Source organism: Alligator mississippiensis, chromosome 1, assembly GCF_030867095.1.
Source record: "Alligator mississippiensis isolate rAllMis1 chromosome 1, rAllMis1, whole genome shotgun sequence".
NCBI classification, from domain to species: domain Eukaryota; kingdom Metazoa; phylum Chordata; order Crocodylia; family Alligatoridae; genus Alligator; species Alligator mississippiensis.
The window spans coordinates 365377759-365401449 of NC_081824.1; the positions used below are offsets into that span (position 1 = coordinate 365377759).

General features: G+C 40.9%; 1 protein-coding gene across 5 annotated transcripts in view; it reads left to right on the forward strand.

Annotated features, from left to right (window-relative positions):
• Positions 1-22795, forward strand: part of STK24 (serine/threonine kinase 24) — a 98435-nt gene extending 75640 nt beyond the window's left edge. For 3 of the 5 annotated variants that reach the window (XM_006272636.4, XM_059721115.1, XM_059721112.1), the window contains 5 exons: positions 2903-3048; positions 9337-9460; positions 11144-11212; positions 14477-14613; positions 19310-22795. In XM_006272636.4, coding sequence (XP_006272698.1) covers positions 2903-3048; positions 9337-9460; positions 11144-11212; positions 14477-14613; positions 19310-19346 — 513 coding nt within the window. In that variant the 3' untranslated portion in view covers positions 19347-22795. Of the gene's footprint in view, positions 1-2902; positions 3049-9336; positions 9461-11143; positions 11213-13450; positions 13580-14476; positions 14614-19309 lie in introns of those variants that run through there. The other 2 variants (XM_059721113.1, XM_059721114.1) reach the window with 2 other exon arrangements.
• The last annotated feature ends 896 nt before the right edge of the window (positions 22796-23691 follow it).

The following is a 23691-nucleotide window of genomic DNA, read 5'->3' on the forward strand; positions in this document are numbered from 1 at the left end:
GCTCATAATTGTCCCTGGACACACACTGTTAAGGGCTCTAAGTAGAATCTTCACTTCTTAGGGCTTGCATTGCTGCCAGAATGCTGCCAAGAGGTGGTAGAGTACCCAGACAATTGTGCCTTTTGGGGTTCAGTGCCCAGAGTTTTCCCAGGTTTCCTCTAAAGGGGTTGCCAGGTATTGGGGGCCTGTGTGGGTCCCAGGGGTGTGCCCCCCACCAAGAACTTCCCAGCTTTTCTGACTGCTGACCTGGAAAGCTACCATGTCAGTTTTACCTCCCTACTACTGATCTTAGATAGTAGTGTCTCAGGCTCAATTGAGAGGGGTATGTCAAAGGGTTGGAGAGGTTGCCAGGTGTTTCCAGCTTCTGGTTTGCCCACTGCTGTTCTCCACCCAACTCACAGTTCATGTCTTAGTTTTTCTGAATGTCTCACCTGCATAGCCCATGCCTGTACTTGCTTGCATGCTACCTAACTGCATGTGGTGGTAACCAGACAGAGGGTGACTAGCTGTGTGTGGAGGCTTGGGTGTCTCTGCTTCTTCATACCAGGCACTGGTTGCTTTGGGACCTCCCACATTCTCTGCCTCATGTTGCAGTTTTAAAAGGACTTTCCCTAAAAAGCTGTGTAAGTACTTTGCATTGCCAGTACCTGCATAGAGACATGCATGCGGGGTGAAACTTATAGGGCAGGATTGGCTTCAAGAGTGTAGGACAGAGGGTGAGGATGGGTTAATTCACTTCATATTGGATATGGAGTTGATAGCCATTCTGTTCTATTAAGTGTGCATTGTGCAGTGGCTCTGTTTTTCTGTGTAAAGTGTATTCAGAATATAAGCGTTACTTCTTCCCACACCCTTAAAGCTTAAGCTCATATTTTTAGGGAGACAATCAACATGAGCTTACTGGTAGTGAGGCAGAAGTCAGGGTAGATTCACACCTTATAGACTAAGGGCCTTGTTTCATGGTAATTTTGGGTGACTCCTGGAGCTCTTCACACAAGCCAGGGGCAGGGGGTCGGACATGATGATCCATTGTGGTCCCTTCCCAACTCTACAATCTATGAATTAACACCTGAAACTAGTCTTAAACGATTGTTATGCTGCTCAAAGTTGTGTCCCGCCAGGGCAGAATTATCTTTTATCTACGTTATTTAGCTTATTTTACCCATCCTATTAACTCTCCATCTCCCAGCTTCATGTTCCAGCCCTGCTCCAGGTCTCATACCCCACCTAGAGCGGGGATAGAAGCTTGTCTTGGCTCACCAGCCCAGTAGTGGCAACTCAGCTGTAACAAACTCCTAGTAGGACTCCTACTTGTCAGCCCTCTAGTGGCAAGTCAGAGCTGTGTTGTAGGTGGTGGACAGTCAGAGAAGGTTTTTAGTCTTAAAATGTGTCTGTCTGTTCCAAACTCAAGCTAGCACTAACACCGATCAACATTTGAACAGCTTGAAGTGCAGTGTATAAAAGGCCCTAACTAAATCAGAGATGTATATCAAACTTTTGTAAGCAGTGGATTTACATAGTAAAGATGATCACTGTCATCATCTGATGAAGTCAGTAGACGGAAGATCATACGTTCAGATATAAAGATCTTATAAAGTTCATATCTTGTAAAGCTCAAACTAAAGATAATACGTTCAGATATGAGACTTTTACTACTTTTTCATTAATAAAACTCAAAAACTAAAGTTTTTTTTAAAACATTTTTGTTTGGTTGGTTTTTTGCGCTTCAAACTCCGCTGTCTTGACGTGTGGCAATATCTTCTCCTTTTGCCGGTATCCCAGATTTCTTGTTTGATGATAACGAGGAAGGATTTGGTATGGAACAGACCTTGAATTGATAAGGAGGCATCTGGTTCCTTAGTTTGAATATATTTTCACCTCCATATTCGATTTCTTCATTCTGATGATTTGGGGCATTGTTAGGAGCTAGTTTTCTGTGTGGTTACAGGTATGGAGTTTCAGGATGCAGTCTTTCACAAGGAGGGACAGTTGTTTGACAACTACAGAAAAAGGAAGTAACACTCTGATAATTCACAAGACCCATCTAAGGATATCTTCTTTTATTCTAGCTTTTTCTAAAAATATGAATTCTCTGCTAGGTTCCTAGAAAATAATTTATTTTTTAGAACTTGATTTATTTGCTGTTTTCTATGTTAATAAATAGCAAGATTTTAAAAACCAAGATAAAAAAGGGCTTTTAACTACATGAACTTGTAACAAACTTTCTTGGAGATATTTGAGTAAGCAAGGTTTTAGAAAATTATTAAAAATTGGTGCTTAAAAATAGCCTGTGGTGGTGGACCAACTTAATTATTTTAGGTATTTTTACCATCTTAATTATTATAGACTTTTGCATCCATTGAGCTTCAGGGATTCAGCTTTTACTTTGCAGTTAAATGCAGAAGATTTTTCTTAAGTAGCTCAGGGTCGAGAACCATCCAGAATAAAATTTCAAGATGCTGACTTAGAAAAGGTACTTTTATTAGAAAAACAAGTTATAGCAATTCCAACTGTTATACCAGGAAAAATTGTAAGCGTCTTTGAGATCTGTCCTGAGTGAACTGGCAGACTTTGATTCTGCTGCATCTCAGTGGAACTTAATTACATAAACCGCTTAAGCATCTTAAAGAATTTTACCCTAGACCTAGACATGATGGAATTCCTGCTGTTTTATAGTAGTGACCAAGATGTTCTCTGCCATCTAAGCTGTATTCTTTATCTGAATGCAGAGAAAGCTGAAGATGTACAAGTTATTAAGATTTCTCATTTTAATATTTGTCAGAAGTGTAACTCTTAGCCTGGGGAGAAAATGTTACAATAATCTTTGAGAGTCATCTCAACATGTTTCAGATGCAGTAAAAATTAGACTAGCTTACAGTTTACTTTTTTTTTATTTTTCAAGCGACCTACAGCCAAGGAGCTCTTGAAACACAAATTTATATTACGAAATGCAAAGAAAACATCTTACCTGACTGAGCTCATTGATAGACACAAGAGGTGGAAGTCTGAACAGAGTCATGACGACTCCAGCTCTGAAGACTCAGATGCGTAAGTTTTTGGAATCTCTGACATACGCATTGAAATTGCTTGAATGGGTGTAATAGGTTTTTCAAGAAATATTGTCAGCTATTTGAGCTACCAGTCATATAGATTTTTAGGAAGTGAGTGGGTGGGTGCTGAGTGGCAGCAGCGAACAGCACTTGCTGGGCAAGAAGCAAGTGGGTAGGTGCAGAGTAACATCAGCAAGCAGGTGGGCAGGCACAGTAGCAGCAGCGAGCGGTGCTTGCCGGGCGGGCAGCTTTGGAGCTCAGCTCTGTGCCCGCCCGCTCGTTTCCTACCTGGCAAGCACTGTAAGTAAGTGTCCCCAGGTGTGGAGTTTGAGCTCCTAGCTTGGCTCTAGGGTATCAGGCAGAGGTGGTGGGGAGGCAGGAACCTTGCTGGGGAAATCCTTAGATGCCTGCATGTCACTACAGTGTTGTATGAGTTGAGGTGGAAATTTAAGGGTGAATAATTTGGCTTTAAACCTTGACTTACAACTTGGCATATTTCACAGTATAACTGCTGTGTTCCGGTTTTGTATTTTTGGGGGAAGGAGAGAATTCATTAATTAAAGAATAGGTAATTCAAAATTTGAATTAAAAATTTGAATTCAAAATCTGTGTTGCCTGGGTGACTTCCCTGAGTTAATAATTTGTATTCCAAAAGCTAATTATATTTTATATATTCACAGTCAGTCTTTGTATCAGTGTATGAATATTCCTTGCTGAATGCTTTCTAGTGTTTGCTTAGTCTGGATTTTAATGTTGAGAGGGAGAGAGTACGTGAAAGCGGGTTTCCATTACGATCTTTGATGAACTGTTATACAATTTTTTTTTAGGATAATTTCTCTAGTCCCTTGTTAGTGGGTACATGTTTCATATATTTGTTGACAATTATTGTTCCTTTTTTTTGTCATTATTAAGCCATATAGTTTGTTTCATGTCTGTATCACTTCTTTGGCGATCCTAAGATTGCCACCAAATGAATTTTCATCATCACATTGGGCATCTAAGTCTGGAAGAAAATTCTGTTCCCTAGGGCAGAATCTCATAACTGTAGGACTATTCTTCCTCTTTCTGCAGTTCACTACACAGTTCTGATGTACCCCTGAATAGGTCCACCCTGTTGCACTGAATAAAGCAAGACTGCTTTAGAGAAAAAGTAGATTATAGAGGTGCATCAATACATTGGTCTCATATTGGATCGGCACCGATATAAGGAAAAATGACCATCAGCAATCGGCTTTTTTGGCTGATGTGGCCGATTAATGCCACTGATAGTGCCCCATGCATGCGCACAGCTGCAGTGCAGCATGCAGCTGGCGAGGAATGCAGCCCAGCAGTGTGGAGAGTAGCAGGGTCTGGCTGGTAAGTCTATTGTGAGAGAAGGGGCGTGGGTGGGGAGATTGAGGCCCCTGTGGTAGGGGAGGGAGTGGAGCTGGTGCTGGGGCAGTGGCAGGCACTGCATGGGTGGGGCGTGGGATAGAGCCATGAGTGGCTCATTTGGGGGCGCAGGGAGGGGGTGCGGCTCCCACCACTGCACACACCCTGGGAGGGCATAGGAGGCATGCGCCCCCGGATCTGCGTGTGGGGTGAGGGCAGGTTGCTGCTGCAGGCTGTGGCCAGGGTAGTGCTGTGCTCTTGGGCGGGGTGTGTTGCACTGGGGCTGTGCTTGGCGTGGGCAGCAGCACTGGGAGGGGGGTTGTGAGGCCTACAGAGAACTTGGGGGTGGCTGCAACTCCCATCCCCCGCCCATAACCTCCCTCCCAGTGCTGCCCCCACCTGCTGTGAGCAGGCTGGCCCAGTCCCCTGCCAGGAAGAGCCTAACACCAGCTCTGGTGCCAGCCCGCAGCAACAGCCCACGCTCGCCTTGTGCGCAGATCGGGGTCACGCCCCCCATGCCCTCCTGGGGAGTGCATAGTAGTGGGAGCTGGCCCCCCCCCAGCCCCCAACACACACCCCTTCTCTCTTCCTTCCCTTACAACAGACTTACCAGCCAGACACCACTCTCCAAGCTGCCCGGCTTAATATTGGAATCAGATTGGTATCAGCCAATATGGCTCGCTAAAAATTGGCCATCGGTATTGGCCCAAAAAATCTCTAAAGGTGCATGTCTAGTAGAATATGTTCTGTAATGATACTGTTATAATGCATATGTCCAAAAGGGTGCAGTTAAGGGTTGTACAGGCAATTCAGTATTCCTTAAGGTAGCTTTGTGTGTGTGGTAATCAGGAGATTTGGAGCCTCTATAGATCCCAGTCACTTGGATCCCAGTCACGGACAGAGCAACTTAAAGTAGTAATAGCGCGTCATCCTGCATGAAAGGAGGATGGGACACTTTGCCAGTGGGTTTCACTGATATTTGCTGACAGTAAGAATTACGAAATCGTGAAATCTTTGCTTTAGTGGGTATAGACCCCTCTGGTCTTTTTAGTCATCACTTCAGCCTCTCTGCCTGATTGCCTTCAACCTTGTCTTTGCTCCATTTCTGGTTCTTTATTTCAGTCTTGACTTCCTTGGTTTCTTATCCATTTTTTTGGCCCTGCAAGTCCTAATCATGCCCCCTGCCTCCTAGTTCAGTTGTTCTCTGTTCCCTACCTGACCTTTTGCCTCTCATTTTTTGTGCAGTGATCATTTACTTGGCCACATTACTTCTCTACATAGCGACTTTGCTTTGCAGCACAGGTATTCCAGCGAGTCACAATTTTCTTGAGAGCATCTGCCAAGAAGCTTTCTGGTTGTGCCACCCACTTCAGCACCATGACTTAGATTTGCCAGTGATGCAGAGATCCACACCCAGAGAGCCTTCTTCAAGGCTCTGATAATCACTTAGCACAAGATTGGGACTGTAAGGTGAATGTAGTAAGATTTCAAAGTCCAGTCTGTGCAAAGCCTTCCATTGTCATGGTGGAGAAGAACACCTTGGTTGAGCTTTCTCTGACACTTGGTCTGGCTTCAGGTGGTTTTGGAGAACATGGCAGTAAGCGTTTCTGTTGGTCATGACCCTGTGCTCCAGGAAAAGGACAAGGAGTGGTCTCATGTAATTCCAAAATAGGATGAGTAAAACTACCAGAGGATAGCTGGGCGTGGAATTTCTTGAGCAGTGGTGACCATACATAGTTCCACTGTGTGCTCTGCCTTTTGCTTTTGGGATCATAGTGGTGGACCCAGGTCTTGTCCCTGGTGACAGTGCGAGAAGGAACCCATCACCTTTTTTCTGTACATATTGCAGAAGCTAGGTGTGCACTTTTGTTGTTGTTTATCCAAGTCTTTCAGTTGCTTTGGCGCTCACTTTCTGATGATCACGCACGATTAATGTAGATACAGGTAGTGCTTATGCCCACTTCCTTCATTAGTTCAGAAATGCACATTCATCTGTTCACACAGCAGCCATGACCTTGATTAACAATGCTGTCATCTATTTGGGCTGTGTTCAGGCACTCTGCCAAGAGTTCATCCACTGTGGATGTACAGCTGTTTTTGTACTTCTCCACCCAGTCATAGATCTTCACAGATTATAAAAGGATGTTTAGACCACGGATTTCTTGGTCTTGTTTCCTTCCATTTCTGTCACTTTTTGCCTCCAGGATGAGACCATGGGTGCATTCAACAGTAACACCATTAGTGTTCCCTGCTGTTGTGTAGTTTCCGACTTTGTCACAGAGAAGCAATGTGGGCAGCCATTTTGCAGTTAGTTTCCGTAACGCATTTATATATGCTTCAAATATTCAGTTTATTCAGTTTTAAATATCTAGCTTTCTTTGCTGTCATCTTGTACTCCATACACAGAATGCAGTTTCTAAGAATACTTATTGTAGTCCTCGTTGGGTCTCAGCAGACCTCGCCAGGTCCAACTGTTGTTTATAGCAAAACTCCCAGTGATGAACAGTTCTTGGTAAATCCCATTCACAGTATACCTGGTTAAATGATAGGATGCAATGCTTGGAGTGTTTAAAAGAATTTTTACAGTTCTTTTCAAGAAGTTTTGGGTACCATATTGAACCCAGACTTGTGAATCTGATCCTGGACTTTCCTGATCTTGATTCCTTCCTAATCACTGACTGATGCCACTCTGACTAAACAGTTTTATAGACAGAATCTATTGTTCTTCTTTCAAATCCAAAATAATCTGACCAAAAATTAAGTAATTTACCTAGAACACATGGATTCTAGCCAAATAATGTCCACTTTTTTAAACTTCCTATTCCTGAATAAACTCATAGAGAAATCAACTAAAAGATGGCTACAAATTCATCTAACAGAAACTAATCCTCTAAAAACAGAACAGCCTAGATTTAGCCTGGCATGTGGAGTTGAAACCACTGTAGTGGGACTGATCTCTGTATATAAAATAACACAAGACAATTTATCTATTTGCATTCTCTTAGACCTCTCTGAAGTATTTAATCCTGTCAAGCATAAAATGCTGCTCATTTCACACAAGCAAAGTGATAGGAGTTTTGGTTAATGCTCAAAATAATTTGAATCTTAGAGGGATGCATGCAATTTCCTTATTTACAAGCATACTCGCACACTTCCCCCCCTTCAAAATCAGCCTTTCTTAGAGGGATGCATGCCATAAATAGTGACAGAAAATAGTGCTTTCAGGACAAGAACCCTTGCTTCTGGTGACCAACAAATATTAGTTTTCTTTCTGTTGCTTCAGGGTGGTTTTGGAGTATTGGAGCTTGTGATATCTGGCTTCATGTGTTTGGTATCCCACCAGGAAGTTAAAAGTAGACTTGATCTCTCTGCAGGTTGCTTGTTTGTGGGAGGTGACTTTTAATTTCATGCTTCAAAGGATCTACTTACTGCTGTGGAGTAGAGCTGTGTGAAGCTTCGGGTGCTGATTCGGTTTGGAGGAGATTGGGCCCGATTTGGCGGCCAAATCTCTGAATCAGAATCAAATCTGGAGACCAATAAAAAGGTCCAAATCAATTTGAAGCTCTATGAAAAAAAATGCCTGCACTCAATGGCTGCTGCCAGGTGGGGGGGGGGGTGATGCCCACTGCCCTGTGCTGCATCAGGGGTGGCTCTGCCACGAGCCCCCATCCCCCGCCCGCTCTCCCATCCTTGTGGATAGCTGCCCTGCCCAGCCCCAGCTCCTGGTTCTTAAAAAAACAAACAAAAAACCATGCCCTGCACTTGCCAGCTGCTGCAGCAGCCTCAGGGCTTCTGGGGGCTCGTGGCAGAGCCCCCCACACAGCGCGGGGCAGTGGTGAGCAGCAGGGATTGCCCCCAGCCTGGCAGGAGCCAGTGAGTGCGGGGTTTTTTTGTTTTGTTTTGTTTTTGTTTTGTTTTTTTAAGAGGTGGGAGATGGGGGCGGGGGATGGAGCCTGTTTAATTCAGAGATTCATCCAATTCGGCAGCGGCTGACTCTCCAAATCAGATTCAGCTGAATCAATTCTGGACAGTGATTTGAATCACCAAATTGAATCACTGTCCCTCAAATCAGCTGAATCCGAAGCAAAATACTAGCTGCTTCGCACAGGCCTACTGTTGGGGCCAGACAGAATTGATTTTTCATTACCTTGAATTCATTATTTAGTTTCTTTGGGGGTTTTCCCCCTTGAGCTTCCCCCGAAGCTTTGAACATGTTTGTAGCTAGATGTGGGAAATTGGCTTGGGTGTACTGGTACTCCCAAATAATACTGAGAAACCTCTCAGGGGCCTGGATTTGGTGTCAGAAAGGAATCTTTGCCCACACCAGATTAGCACAGACCACTGGGATTTTTGCCTTCCTTCTATAATGTAATATGTGGTCTACTCTCTGGGGTCATCTGAGCATATTTTACCTAACATATTCCCCGCCTTTTTAGTGACCTAAGCATTTAAGTGGCCCCTTTGTCTGTCCTGCTTTCTTTCTGTGGCACAATGCAACTTTTTTTTTATCAGTAATTCTGTCTGTCTTGTGTGTATTGGGAGAAATGGGGGTGACAGACAGAACTGTTTCAGCTTCCCTATTGTTTTACAGCCAGTGCAGAGCTCACCATTTCCCACTCTAAGTGCAGTAATCACTTCTTTGTTGTGTCACTCCCTTCTGTAATGTAAATACATAGCTGTGTATATTAATAAATATACTGTACTCAAACAGGACGGTTGGCTACATGCTTTTCTCTCCCTGGGGAAGAAGGAGAGAGAACAAATGTGACAGATGTTAATCTCAGTTCACTGGCCTGAGGAGTAGGCTATCTGAACTTTGTTCTCACGTGGAGGTTTTATGATTTGTCTGGCAGAGTAAGTCAATAAGAGTCAGTTTCTGAAAATTCTCTGTTTTTTTGGTTGTTTTTTTTTAAAGTGAAACAGATGGCCAGGCCTCAGGAAGCAGTGATTCAGGGGACTGGATTTTTACAATTAGAGAAAAGGATCCTAAGAGTCTGGAGAATGGAGCAGCCCAGCCACAAGAGCTAGAAAAAAATAAGGTAATTTATTAATGTTTGATATTAAGGGTACGTAGAAAGATATACATCTAAACACTGTATTGCCCAATGTCCAGCATATTTTTTGCTCTGTATTAGTGTTTTAGTTTTGGTTTGATTTTTTTTTTTCTATAAATAAGCATTAGATTTTTTTCATAACAACTGTACTATCAGTAACTCTCCACTTACAAACTTTGCACCTGCCAAGAAAATATGGAGTGGTTTATTCAGCTTTACTGTATGTTCTCCAGAAAACCTTTTTTCATAATGTACTTTTATCATTCTCAAGACAATTGTATTAATTGAATTATTCACAGAGAACATACTTCAAACCACATTGGTTTTGTAAATATGGACAATTGCAAAACAACTGATCTAATAATATTATTCATTATTAAAACAATAAGAGCTAAGCATGATATTCAAAAAAGAACTTAAGTTTTCTTCTGTACTCCAGAATTCATTTTATCCAGTGAATAATGAAAAATGCTTAGTGTGTTAGAACCAGATTCCAGGATTCCCTTTTTCTCTTGGCTACACTTTTACTCCCTCTTGCTTTTTTTGTCTCTGACATTATGGAGCTTGCAGTCCTTTTTGCATAGGGCCTAGCTTCAGCAACCCAGTGCAGTCTGTCCATCTATGGTTAGAGCACTCTTATGAAACATAGGAGTTGTTGATTTGAACATCTTCTGTGTGAAGAGGGCATAGAAACCATATTTCCACTTCATGGGTGAATGCCGTAACCAGTATCAGTTAGAGTATTCATAGAGCATTCACACATGGAGGGAGGGAAGGAGAGAGAGAGAGAGAGAGAGAGTGCATGTTTGTTTTTTTTTGTTAATGTTAGCCAGTTATCTGTACTGAAAGGGGTTACTTTGGCACTTAAGCCCAAGTGCAGGTTTTGTATGGTGAATCTCAGTGTCACACAGGCACCCAATTTAGGACTGAAGGTAGCTGCCTAAGCCTGGAGGAGAGGTGGAATTCCAGGCATTCCACTGTCTCCAGCACTTTCTGTTGGCCAGCTTAGTTGTCCATTTGCTTGCATCATAGTGCCTAACTGTTCCCATGTAAAGTAATAGGGAACTCAGGTGCTTGAATTGTCTGGTTTGAGCAACCTGCTTTCAAAGCGGGACACTTAACTTTTAGGTATGGGAACATAAAGTGCACACTCCTTAGTGCATGGCTGTCTAACTGGAGGCCTGTGAAGGGCTGGCATGCAGCTTGCAGGCCCTGATGGCCTCTTCCTGTGTTGTTGTGTGGAAAGGGGAGAGCCTAGGGGTTCACATGCTTGCATGGTGTGGGGCTGAGGGCTGTGTTCTGCTGTCACAGCTACCCACATGGCAGAGGCTGTGGGTGGCTGTGCACCACTAGCCCAGCCTGTACAGTGGGGGGATTTGTGGGGCGGGACTGCCACTGCAGCATGTGCTTCCTAGCCACACCAAAGATGGATAGCTCTTCCTCAGCAAATCTTGCCCTTAATATTTTAGCTCTTTGTATTTGTTTGCACATGTACATAATGGTGTTTTTGTTTTTATCAAGTCGGTTAGAGCAAATAATTTATGTTGAGCAACAATTGAAAGTACTGAGGATATTGGGATTGCTTGAAACTGCAATGCGAATTGCCTGTGTTTAATTGCAGTCATGTTACTGATTCTTCATCTTTTTTTCCCTTTCCACCTCCTAAAGGAAAAAAATATTCCAAAGCGGCCTTTGTCTCAGTGCTTATCTACAATTATATCTCCTTTATTTACAGAGGTAAGATAATATTTTGAAAATGTAATTATTTGTAAAATCATTTTGGCTCAGAGGAATGATGATGATACTCAGAGGAATGATAGTAATAAAAAAGTACATAAGTATATAACCAAAGTGTTCAACCTGGAGCACATCTGCCACAAGTAACACAGGCAGCCTCTGTGGCAAATGGGGGAGGGGACAGATAGCAGTGGCAGAAAGGACAGAAAGAAGAGCAGTATATCATGTGAGGAGCACAGAGCAGGAAGCAGAAAGGAGCAGTAGATTACATGGGGAACAGAAGGCAGAGCAGTATATTGTATAGGGCAAGGAGATCAGAGTGGCATTTAGAGGGAGTGGGGTTTAATTTGTGGCAAACCTGACGAAGGTTGGCCCCCACTGCTATAACCAGTCTAAAACAAATGGATTAATTTTCCTTATGGTCTAGCCATAGCATTCAGGTTTATTGGTACCTTTTATTTTTTCAGTTTGTTTTTTTGCTTACATTAGTGCTTGCTTCCCCAAAGTCACTGCATGAAAAAGATAACAAGGAGAGACAGTTAAGGAACAGTTAAAGTAATAAAGAGAGGAGTGTGTAAGGGGTGCAGTGTTCAGTCTTTCCTGTTATTGGGCCATTTTGCCCAACCTGGACTCAGGCTTCTCAGTCTTCTCAATTTAGGCTAGATTGACCAGGCCACCAGATGTTAGCAGTTTTTAATCCTTTAAGGTTCACTTTTAGAGAGGGAAAAATTCTAGATTTGTACTGGAATGTGGCAAAAATTTATAGAATTTTGCAAATATTCCATAGAATATTTATTTGTTGTTTTAAGTATATTAGAAGGCAAGGCACAGTGGTATGTAGAGACATTTCTTTTAAATAAGTTTGTAGAACTGTGCTCATATTAAAGCATGCTCTTCCCACCCTGTCTTTGCCATAATATAGGGACCATATTTTCTTCTAAACAATCCTTTTGGACTTTGCTGCTGTATTGTCTGTGTGGGTGTTACAAGAGTATTGCTCTATGAAAAGGAGTTCTGTTCCTGAGGAAGATCCTAAGAGTTTTCCATGCTACACAGCAGGGTTATTAAGCATAGTACGGCAGGACAAGCTTGCCTATCAGATGCAGTATAGCACAGTGGTCTTTGCTCATCAGGTCATTTGGACTCAGTGTGGAGTCAACCTGCCATCCAGCATTTTATTTCCTAATGGAAATGATGTTATTAGGACTGAATTTAGTAAGGGGATCATGTGCTTCTGTGAGTGAAGGACATTTCACTGTCCATATTGCTGTTAACAGACACCTTCTGTAATCCTCCATGCCTCTGTTTCAGGATCCTTGCAACTCTTCCCCTTCGCTACCTTTTGTTTAGAGGTGCACTGATAGAGATTTTGGGGACTGATACCAATAGCCAATTTTTAAGGAAGCGTATTGGCTGATACTGATCTAATTTCCAATACAGCTGTGTGCAGCTGGTAAGTCTGTTGTGGTAGATGGGGAGGGGGGAGGGAAGGGGTGTAGGCGGGGCAGATCAAAGCCTCTGTGGCGAAGGAGGAAGTGGGGTTGGGGCTGGGGTTGGCACTGCCCAGCCAGGGGAGGGCACGAGATGAAGCCACGGTTCATCCGGGAGTCGTGGGAAGTGGGGTAGGGCCCCTGCTGCTTTGTGCACCCCTGGAGGGCACCATGGGGAGGGAAGGGGGGGCTGGGGTGAGCTGCCCCTGCGGGCTTGGGGCCTGGCTCTTCCCAGCGCATGGGAGCTGCACTTGGGGTGGGCGGCGGTGGTGCTGAGAGGAGGCTTACGGGGGGGCGGGGGCCGCAGCCAACCCAAATTCTGGTTTAGTCTCCTCCCAGTGCTGCTGCCACCACCTGCCCTGAGTGCAGCCCCAGCCTGCAGCGGTATTTCCTCCCCCCCTGCACAAAGGTCCAGGGGCACACACTGCCCCGTGCCCTCCCAGGGTGCACGCAGTAGCGGGAGCCACCCCCCCCCCCTCCCCATGCCCCCCAGACAAGCTGTGGCTCTGTCCCCCACCCTGGCTGGGCAGCACTCAGCATGTTGATCTGCCCCCCATGCTCCTTCCCTTCCCCCTCCTCATCCACTACACCAGAATTACCAGTGGAGCGCAGGTCTCCAAGCTACCAGGCTGTGCTCCTTGCTGCCTACATGCTGCACTGTGGCTGTGTGCATGCATGGGCATTTATCGGCTAAATTATTGGCCACATCAGGTCAGTTTTTTGATACAATCAATTTTCTTTATATCAGTGCCAATCCGATGTCGGACCGATGTATTGGTGCACCTCTACTTTTGTTGAAGCCATTCCTGGACACCAACCCAAGAACAGTTTGAGGGGCATCGACAGCCACCAGTGAGAGAGAGGACATGTGGTAGGGGTGAGGCCATGCACTCGAAGGCAGCTCCCAGAGGCAGTTCCTGCCTGAGTTATAGGTGTAAGGGCCAGAGGTTAGAGTGTAGGTCTGTTAGTGGCGGGGGGCATAAGTTGTGTTGGCTATGAGAGAGCAGAGCAGTGTAGCTGGGCTGGTCTTGGCATTGGGGTAGTGGAAACTGCACCAGGGATTCTCACCAGAGCAAGCAGTTCATAAAACAGGTGTCCAACATGGGGAACAGCAGTCTGGGGGCAATGTGAAGGCTTAATGAAGGCTTGATTCCCAGGGACTGGGGATCTGGATCAGATGTACAACCAGACTCTGGACAACGGCACCCAGTTCTTATGTGGCTGATAGTCAGTCCCAGCCCTGGGACTGCGCCAGAATCTCAAACTGGCTCTAGTGCTATTCCATGCTGGGACTGACAGTCAGCTGATTGTTGGCCCGAGCTCTGGGACTGTACCATTCATGCCAGCTGCAGATACCCGGCTTTCAATTTCCCAGTGCAAATCAAAATCCCAGGCTTCCCCTGCACTGGCAAGTAGTAATGGGCATTGATCTCCAAAACCCCAAATCATGTGCCCTATTTTACACTTGTGCCAGGAGGTGCAGATGTTGGGATCAGGGATCAGATCCCATTTTGCTGTTAAATGAATGTGTGTGTCATGACTTTTGATAAAATTGCAAATGTGGCATTGCTGCTATTTAAACTATTTGCAACACATTCTTTAATAGGTTTTTTTAAATCTAAATAGCTGAAAAGAATGCTAATGGTGAAGTCTAGAGATTATTTTACTTCCTGTTGCATAATGGTTGTTTACCAGATCTGTAACTGTAACAAATATTTGCATTATTATATATACAAGTATTTTTCTTACTAATGAATGTATTTTGCCATTTTAGTTGAAAGAGAAAAGTCAGGCATGTGGTGGCAACATGGGATCCATAGAAGAACTGAGAGAAGCTATTTATTTAGCTGAGGAAGCTTGTCCAGGCATTTCAGATACGATGGTATCACAACTTGTACGGCGGCTTCAGAGGTAACAAAAAAGCATCATTGTATTTAGACATATGAAAAATTGCCTGGCTTATTTTGCAAGAGGCAAGGGTTTTTGTGAGTGATCTTTTATTGAACCAGCTGCATGGTTGGGATGGACTTAGACAAGCTTTTGAATGCAATCCATTCTTCAGGTCTTACTTTAATGAGCTTATTTTAAATGGGCTTCTTTAATATTTGTCAATGCATAAAACGATTAAAAGTATGGATTTCTGTTTAGTTCATTATAAAGTGTCTATAGATAGGAGTTGGCAACATCTTCCTGCTGTGGGTCAGAGATTGTGACCAGGTTCCTCTGCAGAAGGGTAAACACAGGCATGAGAAAGCAGCAGGGAGGGCTATGGAGGATGGTGTTGCAGAGGGAACAGAAGGAACGGTGCAGTTGCATGCCACAGTCTCTTCTCCCTGAGCTAGGTCAGACTTTCCTCAGCTGGATCCAACTTTTTTGCAGGCTGGCCCCTGCTCTTAACATTTCGTTGTTTAATAGCAAAGATTCTGGGTCTGTCAGGAACTTTAATTTTCCTGTCTTCACTGGATATATAGTCACTTTCATGCTGTAAATTGTCTCAGTGCCATCCTAGAAATAGAACAGCTGTCATGAGCTATTTAAAAATGGACTGTTTTGAAATGGTAGCTGTATGAAGCTGCTGACAGATTTGCACGAGGGATTAGTGGGCAGCATGTGTATATGTATAAAAGGCACTTAAATAATTGAAATCTCATGACTGTTTTGGTATTTCCTGTTGGAAAGGAAAAAGATCAAGGCATAAATTTAAATCCCTCTTTCTTCCCCTTCATTATGCTATGTAATGGAAGATTCCAAATTTCAAGATATCTACCCAATGGGAATAATATTGTATTCAAGTAAAATGGATAAGTTATGTTTTTGCCCGTTATTATTCAGGGTACAAAACATTTCCAACAATTTTTTTCCACAAAATTTTAGATCATAATTTTTCTGCTTCACAGTTTTGCATGCATGATCACTGAAGTAGTGTGACATTTAGGGGAAAGTTCAAACTACGTTAAAAGGTTTTGCCCACCTTCCCTTCTGTTGTGCAATAACTCTAAAAAATTTCATTCAGAAAATTCAAAGTGGTAATGTAAGGAGATTGCAACCAGTTACATGCCTTTTCCTAAGAATGTAAATACTTTTAAAAATTAAAAGCAATTTTAAAAAATAGAAGGGTTTTATGTGATATTTATTAATATCTCACATTTTTTGTTTTAATGAAATACTCCTCAGCATTCTGTTGTCTCTGGTTAAGGAATATTGTTCTTATGTCTCGTCTGGGACAGTGTTGTGATGTTAATTGTACAACTACACAAAAAATTAGGTTTTTAATATTAAAAAGGATTGCTGTTGGTGTCAATAACCATAGTTTCCTTGATGCTAGAATTGCCACAGCTGTTTGCTGCGTTTTTAATTCTTCCTTCATTGTATTTAAAACCAGTTCCTGCAAACGGTTAATCATGTAAATAGCCCTTACTTACATGAGCGACTGATGTAAAATACCACTTGTGATTAATGATTTGCAAATTGAGACCTTAGTGTATGCAGCTATCCAGTACCCTTTTTTTTATTTAATAACTCCCATCCCTGTTACCCGCAATGATTCTACATTTTTTGGTAGAAATGGAGAGTATTTCAAGAAACTTTGTGTTTAATATTAAAAGTGGAGTGTAGTAAAGAAAATGTTTTGATACTTTTTACGTGTGTTGCATTTGTTAAGAAGACGCTATCTTTGGCTGAACTTAAATTTGTAAATTGCGGTGAATAATTTAATAGTTTAAAATACATTGCGTAAAGTTTTATATTGTATAAAGGGGTCTCACAAAATAAAATTATGACTATTGTACAGAAATCCCCAGACATACTGATGATAACTCAATATCCATGGTTAAAATTATACATGTTGCTTTCATGTGTTTATGTGTAAGCACAGCTACTTTATATATGGTTGTAAAATTAAAAAACAATGGAAATTTTGTAATTTATGAAACTGCTTTTTAAAATCTAGAGTGAGCCTGTTCGTTGACTGGTGTATTTGGCTTTACTATTAAAGAACAAACATTTTTTCTAAAAAGATCAAAAACTCTGCCACCTATAGGTGCCATATTTAATGATCATGAAGAATGGATGATTTATATGCAGTTTTCTGTCTTGGGTACAGCACAAAATGAGTTAGTGAGAAACTAGTCTTTTTCAGGATGCCTCGACACTTGGAAATACTGTGTATAAATCATCTAGGGAAATGTATTTTTCACAGTTAAAGTACAAATACGGCTGTGTAGATATTTGTTTATATACCAGATTTGCACGCAGGAAGAATTTAAGTTGTGAATAACATTTTTAAAGTAGGTGTTTTACAGGAGGTACCATCTAGTCAGTTTGTCAAATATTGTAAGTTTGCCTAGAATTGTAAGAAACTAGTATTAAAAATATTATCTTACTGTGACAGTAAACACTTTGGATGAAGAAATGTATTTATATAGATCTCAAAATTGCTATGTAAATGTAATGGCACAAAATAAGTTTTGGGAACACACAGTATTCCTCAGTTATCAAAATTATAATTAATGCAATGAATTTTTAGTTAAATTAGCTTTTCTAAAAGATGAAGTTACCTGCCCCCCACCCTGGAATGACAGTTGAAAAGTCTTATCAGTATCTTATTTTAATTTAATTTAGTGTTCTAGTAGAGTAGATTGTTACTCGTACTCTTTGGATATTAAAAATTGAACCTGAGGAGTTGATCAAAATGTTTTATGAATTGTGTTCAGCTTTATAAAACTCCACAAAAATGTTTCTGTTAATAGGCTTTTTTTGAGCACATTCATGTGTCAGTTTTAGCTAGTATCAGACATTCCTCTCAAGAAGAGCAATGAAGGTGGAAGGAACGTATGGATTTGTGCATACTTATTTATGCTTTCAGCATAAAATAATCAGACCCTTTAATCAAGGGGGATGCCCTGAAAGGTTGCATGTTTTTTTTCCTACAAGTGTTAATGACACTAGCAGATGCCAGTATCTCTTGCCGTTTAAAAGATGGGACACTTGATCATAGAGGTCACAGAAATGTGGGGGTAGCAAGGATGTTAATTATCCATTCCCTTCTGCCAGGGCAGAGTAAGTATAAGCAGGGTACATCTACATGAGATGGTTACTGCAAAGTTGCCTAGTTAGCTCAACAGTAAAGCATCGTGTCTACATGAGGGGTGCTATTAGGCCAGAGTAAACTAATTGATTCCACTGTAGGATAGTACTGCCCAATGCAAGTACTGTTCTGCAGCAGTTTTCTCCACCGCAGTGCACATGTAGACAGTGACCGGGGCTGGCTGGAGCATGTGTGCTAGAGTGTGGGACACCCTTGTGCCCCAGCCAGCCCCTCCAAAGTGCATTGAGCTGGGGTGGAGCAGCAGGCTGACAGGCTGATGGGCATGTGTATATGCTGTGCCCAGGAGCAATGAACTCTGATGTGCACCAGAGTTTATTGCATGCAATTAATTTCATGTGTAGATGCACCCCCAGACTATCACTGAGAGAGGTTTTTAACCACGTCTGAAAAACCTCCAGTGAAATAGGTTGCACAAACTTAAGTGCTTAATGATTTTTTCTTTTTTGGGGGTAGAAAGTTTTTCCCTGTATGTCACCTAAATCTTCCTTGCTGCATATTAAGTTAATTTCTTCTTGTCCTTCTAAGTGCGCATAGAGAACAATCAATTGTAGTCCACTTTGTAGCAGGCTTTTATATACTGTGAGACCTCTATATCCTGTTCTCGTTCTTCATTTTTCTAAACTAAATAAATTCAGTTCTTTTCTTCCTTGTAGGAAAACTTCTAACCTGTTTGACTGAGGAGCATTAAGAAAAAACCAAAACAAATCCCAACACCTCTGGATTCTGATATTAAATATTCTTAGAGCAGTGGCGCTTAAACTTTTGGCCCTGTGGGCCAGATTGAGCCCCATGTGTCAGCATCAGGCCCCATGATGTCTGTTCAGTCCTGCATGCCTGGATAGGGCCCTGTGCAGCCTCAGCTGACCCTCATGTGCCTAGTGCCCCACACTGCTCTTGCCTTCTGGGTTCAGGACCCTGGTGCCCAGTGCTGCCCTACATGCTCAATCTATCATGCAGGGCCCAGAAATTTAGCAGCCTGGGAGCAGCGGCACCACTTCCCTGCCCCAAAATTTTTGGACCTGTGGGGAGCGCCATGGGCCAGATGATATGGCACTCAGGGATGAGCACCCTCGTTTTAGAATTTAGTGAAAGCTTACTGTGTTTAAACTGTTCATCCCCTCTGTCCCCTAAAACCCTTGTCTAGGCTCGGAAGTTTCCTGCCCCAGAACACCTTCAAGTGGTGGAGAGAATACATTGCCAAATAGGGTATTTAAAGGAAAAATAAAACTTGCCTGCAAATCTCAGGTTTCATTTTGATTATTTACCTATCAAGATGCTGAGCTTTGGGGCTATTGATATGTTTCTGAATAACAGGTGCAGTTTTAGAGCTATATTTGTATTATATTCATGTTTGTCTCAGGCTAATGGTGTGAGTTGTGTTTTAAAGGAATATTGCTCGACACAAACACACTTGAAGAGAGAAAAATGCTGCAAATTTTTAGTGGGTTATTTAGCAAGATTTCGAAAGTGACAAATAATTCTTTTTGTCGTCTTCTCTAGGTACTCACTAACTGGAGGAAGCAGTTCATCCCACTGAAATTTGGGTTTTTTTGAGTTTTTCTAAGACAACAGTGAGCCTGTCATGTCTGCATTGAAGAAGTGCTCTCTAATTTTGACCTACCCAAGTTAGTGGAGTGTTCTTCAGTGAATGGACCTTCTTGAATGTGCAACAACAAAAAGTCTCTCAGATAGTGTTGCTTTTCAGCTCCTTAAAGCTATAGTTTTTTAATTATATAATGCACATACTCCAGGGAGGTGTCTTTTGTTTTGTAAAATCTGAAATGTATATTAAGGTTTGTGATAAGGAAACTGAAGATATTGAGAAATCTCAGGTATCTTGCTTTAAGTGAACTCCTCTGGGAGATAGAAAAATGCTCTGTTGGATTTGTGTACAGATTTGTATATAGTGTTGCTTTTTTACTGAAACCCTTTCAACGTGCATAAGGAATCACTGTGTACAAAATGGCCAAATGCTTCTGTAGATAATGCTAGTGGGGTAAATATTTGACAGGCCATAACTGATTATCGCCTTGCCTTTATTACATGTACATTTTGAATTATGTGATAAGTGATTTTGGTTGATTTTGTATTTTGAAGGATTTGCCATTGAAAGATCGTTAATGCCGTATTATGAAATCTATCTGTACCTCAGCAGATGCAAAATTTCTTCCTGTCTGTCCTAACAAGTCTAAAGGTGATGTCCTGACTATGGTACTACTTTAGATTGTTTTAAATTTAGCACCTCTTTTCTCATGAAGCTTTAAATTATTGTTTTTATTTTTCCTACAGGATGAATGCTTTTATATTTTCAGTTTTAAATTGTGCCAATGCAAATTGAACCATATGTATTGTTCAACTTTAGTATATACTTGTGGAGCTTGTAGTGGAATCTAAATACCATATTTTCCATCGCAGTATGTTTGAATGCTCACACAAATAAATTTTATAACCTGCATTTATTTTGAAACATCTCTTTAAAATCTTGGCTTTGGGAGAGTGGCAAATGGTTTCCTAAAAGATATGGTTATTTTTATTATAAAATGAAATAGTCTTGGAAAATAAAAGAAAAAAAACCCTGCAAATTTATCAATGAAAAGAGAGCACAATCCTTACAGCATAAATCTATGCAATTAATATTGAAATTAGTAGGGGTTACTGATTTCAGGATTGAGCCTTATGTACTATGCGCACTATCCCATAACCAGTCTCCCTAAAGAAAAATACTTGAATTTTGATGAAGATTCTAAGCTAAAATCTGCAGCATTATAGTGGTAATTTCTAAATTAGTTTAAGTTTTTCAGTTTCGTTCAATGTAGTACTGTATGTATGTATTTAGTTGAGTGGCATTTCTTAATGGTGATGTGGTTTCTTATAGTCTATTCTACGAGGACAGAAATAAGTATTTTGTTTCCAGGATGGGCAGGGGAGGTAATATTTCTGTTTTAATTCAGAAATTTATAATATTCCATGTCAGGTGTGTGTGGTATAGTTGCTGTCAGATGTCTTATCTCTTCCCAGATTCACTTTAGAACTTGGAAGAATGAATTGTATAAATGAAAGAATTAAAGTATATAACCTAGGCTGGCAGGTGCAGTGTGTCTGTAGTAAAGTTGTATCAAAGTGATAAATAGGCTAGGCTTTATTTAAAAATAAAAGCACTTCTTTTTTCTTTTTTCTAAGCATAACTTTTTATTTACTTTTATTTTTTTTTAGAGGCTCAAAGACAGTAGTTTAAGGAGATTAAGTTCAACTCTTGCTGTTACATATCTCCAATTAGTATCTGAATCTTGGTGTAGTACAATAAGGAATTTACCTTTTAAATGCAGATGCAATGAAGCATTCTGCCATTTTATATATAGTGGAGGTTCTGCAGTATATGGAAATGGACTGAGGTCTTTGTAACTGAAGTTGACATGGAACCACTAAAACCTTCCCACTGTCATCTCTTAACGTAAGAAAGTCTTAACAAGTAAAATGAGGTAGCTGGGGGGGAAAAGCCTCTCCTCTTTTGACATGTGATGAGAGAGTCTATTGATGAAACAGTTTCATGTTAAAAGTTCTAAAGCAGAAACCTGTCAGAAAATTGTGCCATGTTTTGAAGGTGTATAGTTATTGATCAGTCCTTCAAAAAGTTGTACCTTTCCATTCTGAAAAAAATTAAGTTTGTTTTTTTTTTTAAAGGCCAGTTGGCTGAAAGCAAAAGGACTTGAATTCATTTATGGAATAGATAAGTATATTTTTATACGCAATACAAAGCTAATGCAGGAGAACCTTAAAAGCCATGATTCATACTTCCTTTGAATGTAGAAATCATTTGCTAGAGAAAAATGTTGGTGTTTAGAAATAAAATTTGTACCAGTAATAGTAAATATTTTTCATTTAGGGTAAGTTCGGTTTCAGTTGTTCTGAGCCTAACAAACAACACAATTTTAGTAATGCTTTCCGAATTTATTTTCAGCTTAAGAAAAACAATGTTAAAATGTTGTACTTTGTGTAAGAATTTCTGGTGTAGGTAATGCAGCTCTGTTTAAGAATCTCTTGAGTTCAATAAGAGTTTATTCCTGAAATTCCTTAGTAATGAGTTACCTTTTGCTCATAAAATCTTTTAAATAGAACTGCTCCCTTGTCAGGGGTTGTGAAGTTAGGCACTTAATAAAGTATAAAAACATTAACCAGACAAAAAAGCTTTCAACATTGAAAGATTTCGTCACTTTTGGCTCAGGTAGACATTATTTTTAGTTAGAAACAATTATTTCCTGTGAAGTTGCACTGTTGTAGTTTAGTAAAGTATAGTGGCATTAGTATCTTGCAAATTGCCTCTGGTGAATAAAGAAGCTCCCCTCCCTCCCATGTTATCAAGTATAATTTTGCTTCTTTGTAGCCCCAACATGTTTTTGTGAAAGGTCCTGAGTTGTAGTTGTAAAATCCCTGGTTAAGTTTTGTGATTTTTTTTTTTTATGTAGGTTTTTTTTTTCTTTTTTGTAAACACAATTCTGGTGTCAATTTGTAATACTTTTATATTTCATTCCTTAAGAAATACTGCTAACGTGTTTCAGCTATGAAAATGTCGAAGTTGGGAGATTATCCGGAAGTGTTTACAAGCACAAGTATAATGCTATTATTACTAAAGATCTCAGAAATAAATTATTTTTGTAATGCAGGGAGGTGGGGAAAACCTAAAATGTAGCACAAAGTGTGGGGGGAAGAGTTTTTCTGTCTTAATAAAATTCTAAGTGTATGCTGCATGTATGCTATTGCCCTGGGCTTATGCAGTAGTTCCATTGTACATGATTGGGTTTTTGCCCTCCTTCAGCATGAATTGACAAGTTCTGCTTACAGAGGACTACTAAAGGGTACAGTATTGTTTTCTGTAACATAATTGAATAATTATACCCCTGTATCTGAACTTTGCTTTTGTCATTCTACATCAAGGCATTGAACCCCGTGTATACTATATGACATAGAAATAAAGGAGGTGAAATTTGATGCTCTTTTGACATCTGTGTGGTTAGTAAAAAGAGATTTAGATATGTGATTAGTAACAAGGGATTTATATATGTGTTTATGAAAAATGTCTGGGCCTGTAGTGACCAGTCTTAGATAATGGTAAATAGAAAATGTAAACAAGAGGGATTTTCTCATGCAAAGAAGCATGTGTATATTCAATCGGATTTTTAAACATACTGAAACACTACCACTCATTTCAGTAATTACTTTATGATAAAACTAGGTTGTTAAGCATACATTTTATTGTGTAGAACTGAACGATTTTACTTGTTATAACTCAGCGAGTATGATGGAGAATTTTTGGGTTCTGTGGGTTAGTCTACACATAGTGATCCCAAATTAACAGAAGCTGTGATGTTGCCCTTTTTTAGGCAGAGGTGCAGCCATATGCGAGTATCTGTGAAGGTTTAAATAGGAATGGCTTTTTCCCCCCAGGGCAAGTTAAGTCAAACTAAAGTATACAATTGGTGTGTACTTGAATTGGTACAGCAAATTTGGCTGTATGCCAGGCTTTAATGGTATTTGTTTGAGTAGCTACATCCAAATACTTATACTCATAAAAAAAACTCTAATCTGGACACTGCTTGTACAGCTACCATTTTGCAAGTCCTTTCTTGTGTAGCAATTATGTCTGCATTGAGGATTGTATGGCATTACATTGGTACGAATTGGTGCTTTCTTTTGAACTTTTAAAGTTTTGTTCCCCCCCCCCCAGAAGAAGGTTGGTGTAAGGGGTTGGCTTGTTAGAAGATCAAAGTGAAGCTGCTAATATATTTCATATGCTTGCAATACTTTTCTAGTTTTCTCTTGAGTCTCCTCTGTAATTGTAGGCCTGTTGCCTGTATTTAGCCTTTGAAGACAGTGTTTCTTGTGAC